The 12992-nt window shown below is 38.3% G+C and overlaps 1 protein-coding gene across 5 annotated transcripts in view; it reads left to right on the top strand.

The window, feature by feature from the left end:
• LOC141407168 (ubiquitin-conjugating enzyme E2 Q2-like) overlaps positions 1–12992 on the top strand; it is a 31960-nt gene that overhangs the window by 1701 nt on the left and 17267 nt on the right. For 4 of the 5 annotated variants that reach the window (XM_073995447.1, XM_073995448.1, XM_073995449.1 and 1 more), the window contains exons 2-4: positions 1736–1792; positions 5381–5520; positions 9050–9140. In XM_073995447.1, the coding sequence (XP_073851548.1) occupies positions 5408–5520; positions 9050–9140 (204 nt within the window). In that variant the 5' untranslated portion in view covers positions 1736–1792; positions 5381–5407. Of the gene's footprint in view, positions 1–1735; positions 1793–2292; positions 2483–5380; positions 5521–9049; positions 9141–12992 lie in introns of all 5 variants that reach the window. The other variant, XM_073995445.1, reaches the window with a different exon arrangement.

The following is a 12992-nucleotide window of genomic DNA, read 5'->3' as shown; positions in this document are numbered from 1 at the left end:
AATAAAATACTGTCATTTTGATGGGATTTTGGAAAGAGGACCAGGCCACATCCTGAAAAGAAATTCATCTTAGGATTTCACAACCCTAACTCACTTTTTGTTTTGATGAAATTACTTACCCTTTTTGAGGGGTGAGGGCTCAGCTTTGTCGTTTGTAAAATGAAAGAGAGTAACTGGGCTGATGGTTACAGACATGGATGCATGTCAGAATCACCTCAGAGAGTTTTTTAAAAACAGATTCTCCCCGGCACTTTGGGAGGCAGAGGTGGGCAGATCATGAGGTCAAGAGATCGAGACCATCCTGGTCAACATGGTGAAACTCTGTCTCTACTAAAAATACAAAAATTAGCTGGGCGTGGTGGCAGGCGCCTGTAGTCCCAGCTACTCGGGAGGCTGAGGCAGGAGAATCGCTTCAACCCAGGAGGCAGAGGTTGCAGCCAGCGGAGATCCTACCACTGCCCTCCAGCCTGGTGAGAGAGCAAGACTCCTTTACAAACAACAACAACAAGGAAAACAGATTCTCTGGGTAGGCTTTGAAATGAGCATTTCAAAAATGCTCTTTCAATCACTGATGCAACCAAAGTCTTTGGAACTGCTAGGCTAAGTATATATTCTTTAGATACTCAAAATATAACAATTTAGGGAAAGGAAGAAGGTGTGAATTACGTGTTGGAAGCTGCTGCTGGCTTCCTTTTTCCGTTTAGATTTTAGAAGACAAAGAATGTCTAAAGAGATGCAGATTTAAAGGAAATACAAGTTAATTCTGCATGGGTATGTTTATCTACATGGCATTCTCCAGCTCACTGATCCAGAAGAGTTCTAACACCCTCTGTGATCATGGGTTTGTTTTTCTTAAGTATTCCTCCATCAGAGTATCTGAGAACAGATGCTTAGAAAGTGCTGAGACCTTTGTTGGTCTTACTGGATCTCCGGATCCTAGTTTCTTGATATGTTACATATTCTGGGTTCTAACCTGAACTGGCCTTCATGATTAAAGATGCATTTATATACTGTACACTGGCCAGGAAGCTTATCTTTTGAAATTTGTCCAAACTGGGTATGAAGGCCCTTCCTAAAACCCCATTAAATTCATTTCTAAACTCGATGATCGTCAGTTGTGTCAGTTGGTAAATTCTGTCTTGTAGAGAGGTATTTTGTAGTAAATAACTTGTTTTTAAAACTAAAATTTGCCTTTTAGTGAGGTGGTAATCATTTCATAATTCTTAGTTTTGTGAAGTGTCTATAAATCACACATCTGATCTTTTGAAATGAAAGGCAATTGAATTTATGTAATGATTCAGGCTTTTCAAAGTTAAAAAGGTAGTTATTTTAAGGAATAGATAATTGATTATATTTATTTTTTATAAAATAAGTTATTGATCTTATACACATAGCCATGTAAGTAAAATGTTTTCTTATTTTAAATTAGATTCTGTTTTAACGTTGTTTTCAGTTTTGCTTTATATTTGACTTATATATTTTATATTTATCTTTGATTGCTTTTTTTATTCCTAATTCTTCTATTTTCTGTTCCGTTTTTAAAAGCTGATGGCTGTTGTTTGTCAAACCATAGTTGGATTTAAAAATAAACATTTAATGTTAATAAGCTCTCTGGTAGCGGCACTGCAGTGACAGATGGTTGACAGTTTGTCCCTAAAGCTATGGCACCAGTCTCCTAATGGACTTAGCCTGTATTCAGCCTGTGTAACCCTGGCAGATTCTTTCTCTGTTTCAGAATGGGACAACAGAGGAAGTGACTTCAGAGGAAGAGGAAGAAGAGGAGATGGCTGAAGTAGGATAAGAACGACATTTCATAAATGTCGTCATTTTTGATTTGAGTAATTCCATGAATCTCCTTTGTAAACTACTATTAATGTGCAATAATTGAAAGCACATTGTATTTGGAATGCAATATGATTTCTCAACTCCGACTTTACCTCTAACCGATGACACGCCTTTGAGCAAATGCTTTATATGAATTCTTTGGATTTGATTTCATGGAAAACAAAAGTCCTTAACTTTTACCACCAAAGTTGTATTTATATTTAATACTAATCAGTCCTTAACATGCATTCGGTTATTTTTAGGAAGAGGAACTACTACGTTTAAAAAATGTTATGTTTGCATAAAAGGAGAATTTGAGAACATGTTAGGGACTATTCACCAGAAGTAGTGAAACTGTCTCTTGTTGAAAAATCATCAAGGAATTTTATGTTAGTCTGTTTTATGCTGCTATAACAGAATACCAGAGACTGGGTGATTTATACAGAACAGACATTTATTTTCTAACAGTTCTGGAGACTGGGAAGTCCAAGATGAAAATACCAACATTTAATGTCTGAGGGCCTTCTTGTGGCATCCTCCCATGGTAGAAGGCAGAAGGGCAGGAGAGCAAGCTAGTCCCATGTGTGAAGCCTCATTCATCACGGCCTTAATCCCATTAAGGAGGAAGGAGCCCTGTTGGCCTGATCTCCTCTTAAAGGTCCTACCTCTTAATATCATCACATTAGAAACACCTGAATTTTGGAGGGAACGCATACAAATGGTAGAAAATTTAGTAGAGCAAATTCCAATGACATTGAGCCTAGGCCAGTTGTCAGTTCTGGGTATAATTTCAGATGTTTTCAGGCTCTGAAGCTTTGCATTTACATTAAAACCTTGGAACAAAGATGTTTGTCTCTGCATTGACCAAATAGAAGGCATGTGAATTTTATGGTCTTGATTGTTTTAAAATATATTTTCTGTTTGGGGTCTTACAATTAATTCAGACTTTCATTTTCTTGGTTTGGAAATTATTAATCTAAAATATACTTTAGAGTGCTTCAGAACTGAAGAAGTAGTGTTGTAGACTTGTTGTTGTTTGTTTGTTTGAGACAGGGTCTCGCTGTCACCCAGGCTGGAGTGCAGTAGCGTGGTCACAGCTCACTGCAACCTTGAACTCCCAGATTCAAGCAATCCTCCGGAGTAGCTGGGACTGATGGCAGGTGCCCCACGTCCAGCTAATTTTGTGTGTGTGTGTGTGTGGAGTCTGAGTCTCGTTCTGTTGCCCAGGCTCGTCTTGAACTCCTGGCCTCAAGTGATCCAGCACCTCGGCCTCCCAAAGTGCTGGGATTACAGGTGTGAGCCACTGTGCCTGGCTGTAGGCTTGTTTTATGAGTCTGGGAGGAAAATACTTCTTAGAATTGTCCAATTAGAATGAGAATTTGTTTCAATGTTTTTATACAGTTTAGCTGAGGTGGAATAAACTGCATGAAAACGTTAAACTTTTTCATGGGTCACGCGGCCATTGTACTAAAGATCAAGAACCCTTTTGTTTTCCCCTCACAAGATAATGAACAAGGGACCGCAACTTTGAGGGAAATCTAGAAAGGTAAGAGACTAGACGTTGGAGATGTCAGATGAGGACAGGTGAAAAGCAGATATTCTAGGCTTCTGAAAGAACATGGGAACAGGCCCAGAACAACCTTGGACATGGTGTGTTTGGGTGCATTGGATGCTTTTCTTTTGAGAAGGAAAGTTGATGTGTTGAAGTCATGGAAAGCAAGATTGGCCAGAAAAGGCAGATGGTTAAAAGTCTTGAATTCGAGATAGGCATGTGTTTCTATTTGGTGTGATTATTGATATGAAGACCTTGAGCAGTGAATAGTTTGCTGAGGATATTGTTTTAGAAATATGTGTTGAATTCTGTTTGCGATGTGCTGATTAATACTTAGGTGGAGAAGTTTTGTGTGGATGGGAACGTGACTGAGGTTGAAGGTATAGGAGGAAATACAGACCAAAGGCATTTTGTGAGCATGGGAGGAAAACAAGCATAGGATAGAAAGTCAGGGCTGAAAGGTGCACACAGGGAGAAGGGAGCTTCATGACATATGGAGTCATGGGCAGAGTTTGAGTGGAGGTAGTCAGTAACCTGCTCTAGAAATCAGTGAATTAGCAGGCTTAGGAAAAAAAAAGAATAGAAATGAGTATAAACTACTCCTTTAGAGTATTTGGCATTTGAAGTGGAAAAATAATTTAATTGAAAAAAGGATTTTTAAAAATCTGCATATATTTGTATATGTGTAAGAACAGATAGTATGGGAAGGGAGGGAGCAGAATGATGTGCATAAAGGTGTTGTTCTGGGGGGTACTGTTCAAATTCTTTTTAAATTATTATTATTTTTTGAGATAGGGTCTCTGTTACCCATGCTGGAGTGCAGTGGCATGACCATAGCTTGCTGCAGCCTCAAACATTTGGGCCCAAAGGAGCCCTCTATTTCAACCTCCTGAGCACCTGAAATCAAATTCTTTTTCTGACTCATTTTTTGGTTATTAACGTCAATAGATGCTTTCTATATAAAACCATAAACTGAAATTAGGGAAAGCACCAAAAGTCTCCAGAGATAACAACTAAAATTAATTGAAACGAACATTTCAATATAAGTTCTTCTGGTCTTTTTCTGTGCATATTTCAGCATAATTGAAATTCTTTCTACTCCTTTGTGTATTCCATTTTTCATTTCAAAGTTTTTTGATACAGGAGAAATTATGCTGTGTTGGTATTTCAGTGGCCTCTTAATAGTTCATGGAATTGAGTTAACTGTTTTGCTATTTTTGCACATGCAGATTTTGTCTGTGCTTTTGTGGTTGCAAGGTTGCAATAGGTATCCTTATGCCTAAATTTGTGTTTACATCTTAGACTAGTTTCTTGGAATACAATTCTAGAAGTCGAGTTTCTGCAACAAACTATGAACAGCTAAGGTTCTTGACACCTGCTGCTAAACTGTCTCAAAGGTTCCTCTTAAGAGGAGATTTAAAAGATGCCTTGGCTGGGCGTGGTGGCTCATGCCAGGAATTCCAGCACTTTGGGAGACCAAGGTGGGCAGATCACTTGAGGTCAGAACTTTGAGACCAGCCTGGCCAACATGGTGAAACCCTGTCTCTACTAAAAAGATAAACAAATTAGCTGAGCGTGGTGGTATAGGTCTGAAACTCAGCTGCTCGGGAGACTGAGACATGAGAATCACTTGAACCTGGGAGGCAGAATTTGCAGTGAGCAGAGATCGCCCCACTATACTCCCGCCTCGGTGACAGAGTAAGACTCTATTTAAAAAAAGGAATAATAAAGAAGTAAATAAAGAAATGATGGCTTATTTAGTAATAGTTATGACTTTGTAAAGCTTTTAAATCTGCTTTACACAGAGTCTAGCTTTTAAATAACATATAGTGTATAAAAGGTAGGAGCCTCATGAATGGAATGTGTGGGCTTTTTCTCTCTCCCCATAGGGTAGATATATTCTGTTTCTTGTCCCCCATTGAATCAAGAATAATTTAACTTTTGCATAAGAAAGTGCTGAAGAAAAATAGGTTGAATAAGCTAACATTTTTCTTCTTTTTGCAGGATATAGAAGACTGAGATCACTGTGAGATGAAAGAAGAGCCTATTAGTGGGAAAAAGTTGGAGGATGAAGGAATTGAAAAAGAAAATTTGGCAATATTAGAGAAAATTAGGAAGACTGAAAGGCAAGACCATTTAAATGTGTAAGTGTGTATAAATAGCTAGAGCCTGGACTTTTTGGTTAAGTCATTATAGTTAATACCTGGCAATTCGTGAACCTGCCGAATTCGGCTGCTCTCCTCTTCCATTCCTGCCTTAGTGGTAGATTCAGTCATCTGTTTATTGGTTTGGAGACAGGGTCTTGCTCTGTCGCCTGGGCTAGAGTGCGGTGGCACAATCATAGTTCACTGTAGCCTTGATGTCTCAGACTCCAGCGATCCTCCTGCCTCAGCCTCCCAAGTGTCTTGGACTATACGCATGTGCCACCACACCAGGCTTTTTTTTTTATTTTTAGTGGAGATGAGGTCTCACTGTGTTGACCATGCTGCTCTTTAACACCTGAGTTCAAGCGATCCTCCTACCTCGGCCTGCCAAAGTGCCAGGATTACAGGCATGAGCCACCGTGCCTCGCCACGGTCATACATTTTCTTGCCCAAGGTTATCTTTCTCATCTAAGAATAGCCACTTTTTACCCTGTTCATCTGCTCTTCACATCCTGGAACCACCTGCTGATCCCTGTGTATGCCCCTTTCCGGCCTGTTTATGCTGTTTTCTCTGCTTACCTTCCTTCTGTGGCATCTGTATACTGACATTCATTCTCTTCTACAAAACAACTCAAATTATTTCTCCTTCAGGAAGCTGACTTTGGTCCATCCTGCTCTGACCAAACCAAAAGTTATTCTTCTCTTTTTACTTAACATCTCTTTTATATGAAGCGGCAGGATGTGAAAGGAATATTGAGTTTGGTGACAAACATACCTTTTTTGGTTTCACTTTGCTTAACTGTGAAATATGGATAGACAGTACATACCTTTTGGATGACTGCTATGAAAAATAGATGAGAATGATGTGTGTATGTACATGAAGCGCTCAGACAGAGTAGGGAAATGTCAGATGATAGTCTGAACACTTACTACTTCCTGTCTTCTATTAGAGCTATTTACCAACTCCATGAAAGCCGAGGACAAGTTACTTTGTCTTGGGCACAGGTTCTCCAAAACAGGGAATGAATTGTTAGGCCAGTAGATGCCAAGTGTTGAAACCAGATAAATTACTATCCCTCCTTCAGTCTTAGTTGTATATCAATGTAATTAATAATTTTTCATAGAGGAAAGATATTTAGATAATTTCTCATATCTTGATTATTTAAAAAACTAACTGTAGCATTTGAATTAATGTTACTCTACTTTCTGTGTCTTGTAATCGATTCTAGTTTGAGTTATCTTCAAAACAAGTGTAAATTATTGAACACTTTTGCATGACCGATACTATGCCAAGTACTTTATACTTTATATATCTTCTGATTTAGTCTTCATAGCCGCTGTGTGAAATAGGTGCTCTTCATATTTTAGGGATGGGAGAAACTTCTCATATTTTATAGATAGGAAATGAGCTCATGGTTACATAGCTAGGAAGTAATACCTTTGTAAACTTGATTTATATTCTTTTTCAGAGTATAGTGCAGTCTTTAAAACCTTTAGTTTCACATGACCAAAAAGTAGTTCCATTTCTATTTAGTCTTAGGATAAGATATCAATATGTTTTCCTCTTTAGAGAAGTCCCCGCACTGAAAAACTGAGACCAGTTGCATGTAGGCACACATGGTTCTCAGAGTCTCCATGTGTGAACTAGACCGTCTGTGTAATATTCTCACTTGTAGTCTTATGGATGGAAGTCTTTTTTAGTTAGTAATTTGTCACCTTGAGTATCTTCAAGTATTTTCAGAAATTGCTGGGATTTGGAATAGACTCATACTGAATTCTCTGCTATCGTAGAGTCCATGGTGGTCGGAACATGTTGGTTAGAGTTTTTCAGATGATAAGAAACAAGAAAGTTATCAGACTTGTGTCTAGTTTTATATTCTGTTGAAACTTCATAATGCTTCATTTAATTGGACTTTTTTTTTACTTCTTAAAATGTTGAGTGATGATCCATGCTTATTGCAATCTTTTTCTTTTTTTTTCTTTTGAGATGGAGTCTCGCTCTGTGGCCCAGGCCAGAGTGCAGTGGTGCCATCTCAGTTCATTGCTACCTCCACCTCCCAGGTTCAAGAGATTCTCCTGCCTCAACCTCCCGAGTCGCTGGGACTACAGACACGTGCAACCATGCCCGGCTACCTTTTGTATTTTTTTGGTAGAGATGGGGTTTCATCTTGTCCCCCTGACTGGTTTCAAACTCCTGACTTCAAGTGATCCACCCTCCTTGGCCTCCCAAAGTGCTGGGAATGCAGGTGTGAGCCACCATGCCCGGCTACTGTAAACTTTTATATCAGGTTGAAATACTTTAAATCTTAAAATTAGTTGGCTCAGTAGACCCTGGTAAAAAGCGACTTTTATGTTTCAGGCTGCTGTGTCTGGGTCAGTGCAAGCTTCAGATAGACTTATGAAAGAGCTCAGGGACATTTACAGATCACAGAGTTACACGACAGGGAAGGATCTCTAAATCCGTGCTCTTCTTCTTATTCTTTTGCTCTTTTCTGTTGTCAGATTATGAATGTCATTTCTTAAAAGTGGACTAAAATGGAAATGTTTACTAGCTTTATTTTGTGAAATTCAAAGGCAACCAAGTTCCAAAAGATGTAGAGGGTAAGACAGGATGAGTTTACTTGTTTTTTGGATTTAAAGAAATGTTTTTATAGCTCCATCAGAATTGTTTTTGTCATTTTCCTGATAGAGCGAACTCTTACATGATTTCTATCTTCTAGCAAAAAGCTCAAGCTTGAGCAATATTGCTTGGAAAGTAAATGAGAGTAATACATTTCGTTATACAGAGAATGATTGCCAAGTTGACTTTTATGACTTTTCTCCCAGTTTTGAAAGCAAAACAATCAACTCTTATTGTAGAGAAGGTTATGGTATTACTTTTAAAATATATAGGTGGAGTACACCTATAGTCCCAGCTCCTAGGGGTGCTGGGAGTCTGAGGCAGGAAGATCGTTTGAGCTTGGAGAGGTCAAGGCTGCAATGCGCTGTGATTCCACCATTATATTGCAGCCTGGGTGACAGAGCGAGACACCCTGTCTCTTAAAACGAAACAAAACCAAAAAAAGGGAGGGGGTGGGGGTGGAAATCATATTGGACATGTATGTATAGGACAGTTGTGGGAAAATACCGATTTTTTAGTGATTTAACTTTTCATGGTTCTATCCATGGAAGATTGTTCTCCTCGAACCCCTTGGCTAATAATACAAGTTTAGGAAAGCATATTAAACTTCTTTTAAATTCTTGAGAAAATTACATACATGTGACTGTTTTGCTTTAGAATGACTGCAAACTCTGAACCCCCTTATTAGATCTGATTTAGGCTATTGTCATCTCTTTTGGACATTTATTTTAAAGGAACTGGAAGCTATAGTGGCCTCTATTTTTCCTGGGAATATAGAGCAGCTTAAGATCTTCTCTTTCTGGAACTTACCCTAGGTGCTCTATTATAACTTTCAGACGGGTTCATTTTTGAATTAGTTGAAAAAAAAAATCTTTTTGTTTGAACTGTTTTTTGTTTTGGGATTCTTAGGGTTGACCCTGATAGTCCTTTGCACAGTGATCTTCAGATCTTAAAAGAAAAAGAAGACATAGGAGATATTTTGCTGAACTTACCTTTTAAGGTAAGAAAATTGTTAGGGAACTCTATATTTTTCTAATGGGGGTGTATATTGGTACAAGTGTTTGGGAAACAATTTGGTAAAGTGGAAAATACTCATATACTATGGTTCAGGAATTTTGTGGATATATACTCCACAAGAAAGGAGTACGTAGGCACCCGGAGACAGGAATGTTCAGAGCAGCATCTTTTATAATAGCCCCAAACAGAAAATGAAGAACTGCAGTATTCATAAAATGGCTTACAGCTGAGTGGGACCAGCTGGGCGAACCTTGAACACTATGTTAAGCAAAAGAGACCAGACCCACAAAACCTATTTTGTACAATTTCCTCTATATAGAGCTCAAAAATAGGCAAAACTAATGTTGGCTTGGGCGTACATTCTTAGTAGAGGCAATATCACCTGCAGTGGAGTGAAAATGGGTCCTTAGAGTGAAAGAAAATCTTACCTATTATAATGGTCTGCTGCCTTCCAAAGGATCATATAACATAAACCAACATACAATATATCTGTGGTGTTGAAATTCCACCCAGGAGCATGGGGTAGAATTAGGAAGAAAACTTCTAAAAAGGCTTCTTAGGGGTACTAAAATGAAAAGAAAACTGAGAAACACTTATTTCTGGATTCATACTTGAGCAGTAAAACTATCAAGAACAAAGAGGTGATTCCATAGAGGTTGGGGTAAGGAGTCCATCCAGGCGAGAGGTAAGGAGGCGTGACCTGAAAGGCACATCTGTGGGCTTCTTGGATACTGGTTGGAATATGTTTCTGGACCAGGTTGGTGGCTACATGGGAAAATAGTTTACAATAACTTGTTAAGGTATACTTTAAGGTGTATTTCTTGTACTTTTCTGAATGTATGTGTTATATTTAATAAAGTATTTTTAAGATGCTAAAAATAAAGGTTACAAAGTAATAATAGTGGGATCTAGAAGAAATGTTAATGATCTAATACGGAATCTAGATGGGATGTAATGGTTTAAAATCTATGGCTATATGAGGTATTTTGATGAAAAAAACAGACATAAAACAATACTTTGTTGTACTTACTCTAAGGATGGTAGTAGTTTTCCAACAGCTTCGAACTTAGCTTTTTGTGTATATTTTTGCTTGAGGATATATCTTATGATTCAACTTTCTTGAAATGACCCTAATGTCAGTATTTTCTCTCACTTTTGTTGTCATAGAAACTATTGTGGTTGTCAACTGGATTGTCTTCCTAAAGTATGAATCCGGTATATATTGACTGAAGTTGCTAATGGCTACTTCTTTACGGATTCATGTGGGGGAATGCATGAAGCACACAGGCCTAAAACAAAAAACAAAACACAAAAACACCAGGAACGTATCTTTCTTTTTTAAAACATTAAATCATACGTCCATATGCCCAACACCAAACTCAAGAAATGGAACCTTTGGCTGGGCTTGGTGGCTTATGCCTGTAATCCTAGCACTTTGGGAGGCCAAGTCAGGCAGATCACCTGAGGTCGGGAGATTGAGAGCAACCTGGCCGACATGGTAAAACCTCGTCTCTACTAAAAATACAAAACAATTAGCTGGGCGTGGTGCGGGCGCCTGTAATGTAAGCCCTGCTTTGTGGGAGACTGAGGTGGGAGAATCACTTGAACCCAGGAGGCAGAGGTTGCAGTGGGCCGAGGTTGTGCCATTGCACTCCATCTTTGATGACAAAATATATATATATATACACACACACACACACACACACACACACAAAAGAAATAGAACCTTATCGGTACCTGTAGCTCCCTTTGTGCCCCTCCCTTGTCACGTCCTCTGTGGGAGGTATCTTCAAGGGAATATGAAATCTTGACCAGGAAACTGGAGGATTCGTGACTACAGGTGTTGTTTTCATTATTTTTTCCTACTCTAGCTAGAACTTCAGGGAGGGGACGATCTGGGAGGTAAATGACTGAAATTCTATTGGATTTGTGTTTGTGGCCCATGGCTCCTGATACCAGAAAGAAAGGCCTTTTTCTGGGGTTGGAGTATTTCTTAAGAGTCCTGGTAAGAATGTGATTGCCTTGAGCTAATTGACCTTCTGAAGAGAACCTTAAACTGAATTGCCAAGTTATTAGTATCGGGATTCACAGACTTTGGAGAATAGCAGGTATGACTCGGAAAGATGTACAGGAAGGAGCCAGAACAATATATATTTATAGTCTCTGATGTCCACAGTGACAACTTGAGTGTCATGAATACTAAGCAAAATGGAACTGGAGATAAACTATAACACAAAGATGGGAGTGAGGGCAGGAGGGAATGCGACCTCGTCAGCTACTTGGTAAATCCGACTTGCTGTGCTTTTTAAGGAAGTTGTCTTCTGTTGTTACAGGCAACATCAGAATTACTGAATTGAATTCTGAGGTAGTATTTTAAGAAGGTTCTATTTAGATAAGTTTAGGTTCATTTAGAGAATAAACTAGGATTGGAAAGAAATTCATTCTAGTCCATGACCTAGGATACCTGGTGAAATTGTGGATTTGGAGAGGAAAATATGGGGGTTCATGATAGCTTGTCTTCAACTGTTTGAAGGAGTATGTATATGGAGGCTTTAGTTTTTATTTGTTTTTGGTGAAGACTGAGCATAAAACTAGAACTAGTAAGTCAGATTACAAAGAGGTGATTTTCTACCCAATGTAAGGAAGTGACTTGTAACTATTTAGACCCATCTAGTGATGTAGCCTTTGAAAAAAAGAATGTTCTTCATCCTTAAGTAAAGCTTACAAGGCTGAGATGTTAAATAGGAAGTCAGATAGCTTCATGAGATTCTTGTAGAGCCTGAGAGTCTGGTTCAGAGTTAATATATACAAAGGTAACTCAAACTTCCTTTGAACAGTCACCCTCAGCCTTTTTTTCCCCCTTCTTGAAGAACTCTTTTTATTTCTCTAAGATCTGGATTCTTGAGTTCCAGGGTACAGTTTATGGAATAGAGTCCCCAGGTTTTGATGTAGAAGAGTTACTCTGAACAGTTTAAAATGAATTCATTCACCCATAATCAATTAAGGTGTTCTATAGTCACTCCCTAGGGATTCACATATTTAAAGATCTAAATAATAGGAGGTTAAATGAAGTTGTACTTTACCAAGCTTTACATCAACCTCTATACTTTTCATTCTGTTTGTTAAATTATAGATAAAAGTGAGCTACTTCATTTGAAAGTAGATTATAATCATGGTCATTAAGTTGGTATCTTGTGTCATTAAGTTGGTATGTTGTGGATAATGTTACATTTCTATTGTAAGTTAGAAAAAGATTTCCTCTTATCTTTCATCTTCTGTCTCATCTTCCTCTCTTCATATATTTTTATCAAGTCTGATGATGTTTGTGTTTTAATTGGGCCAATTAGTTATTGCTGATACTTGGGTTCGAGTCTACCATCTTATCGATGAGTCATTCCTATTAGTTTTTCTTGCTTTGTGCTCCATGTTGTCTTTCTTTAGATTTTTTGATGACTCTAGTTTTCTGCCTCTGTCAGCGTAGTTCTTATTCTTCTTCATTACCCTATAGTTACAATATGTCCTTGATGTGTGAAAGTCTGACATAAACTCGTAGATTCATATTTTTTTCCTTTTCCTTGTCAATACAAGAACCTTAGCACACTGTGAGTTCATGTCCTCCCTCCCAAATATGTGCTGCTGTTTTCATATATTTCACATCTATACTTATCTAAAACCCTACACATAATTATATAATTAGTCAATATTCACTTAGATTTACATGCATATTTGCTCTTTTTCATGCTCTTTAGTCTCCACATTTTCATCGAGGATCCTCTTTCTCCTCTGAAACTATCCTTTAATACTTCCTTTAGTGTGAGTCTGCAGATAGAAAAAT

Source organism: Macaca fascicularis, chromosome 7 (genome assembly GCF_037993035.2).
Source record: "Macaca fascicularis isolate 582-1 chromosome 7, T2T-MFA8v1.1".
Classification (NCBI taxonomy): domain Eukaryota; kingdom Metazoa; phylum Chordata; class Mammalia; order Primates; family Cercopithecidae; genus Macaca; species Macaca fascicularis.
The sequence above is the reverse complement of the archived record's forward strand: the minus strand, read 5'-3'. Positions and strand labels throughout refer to the sequence as shown.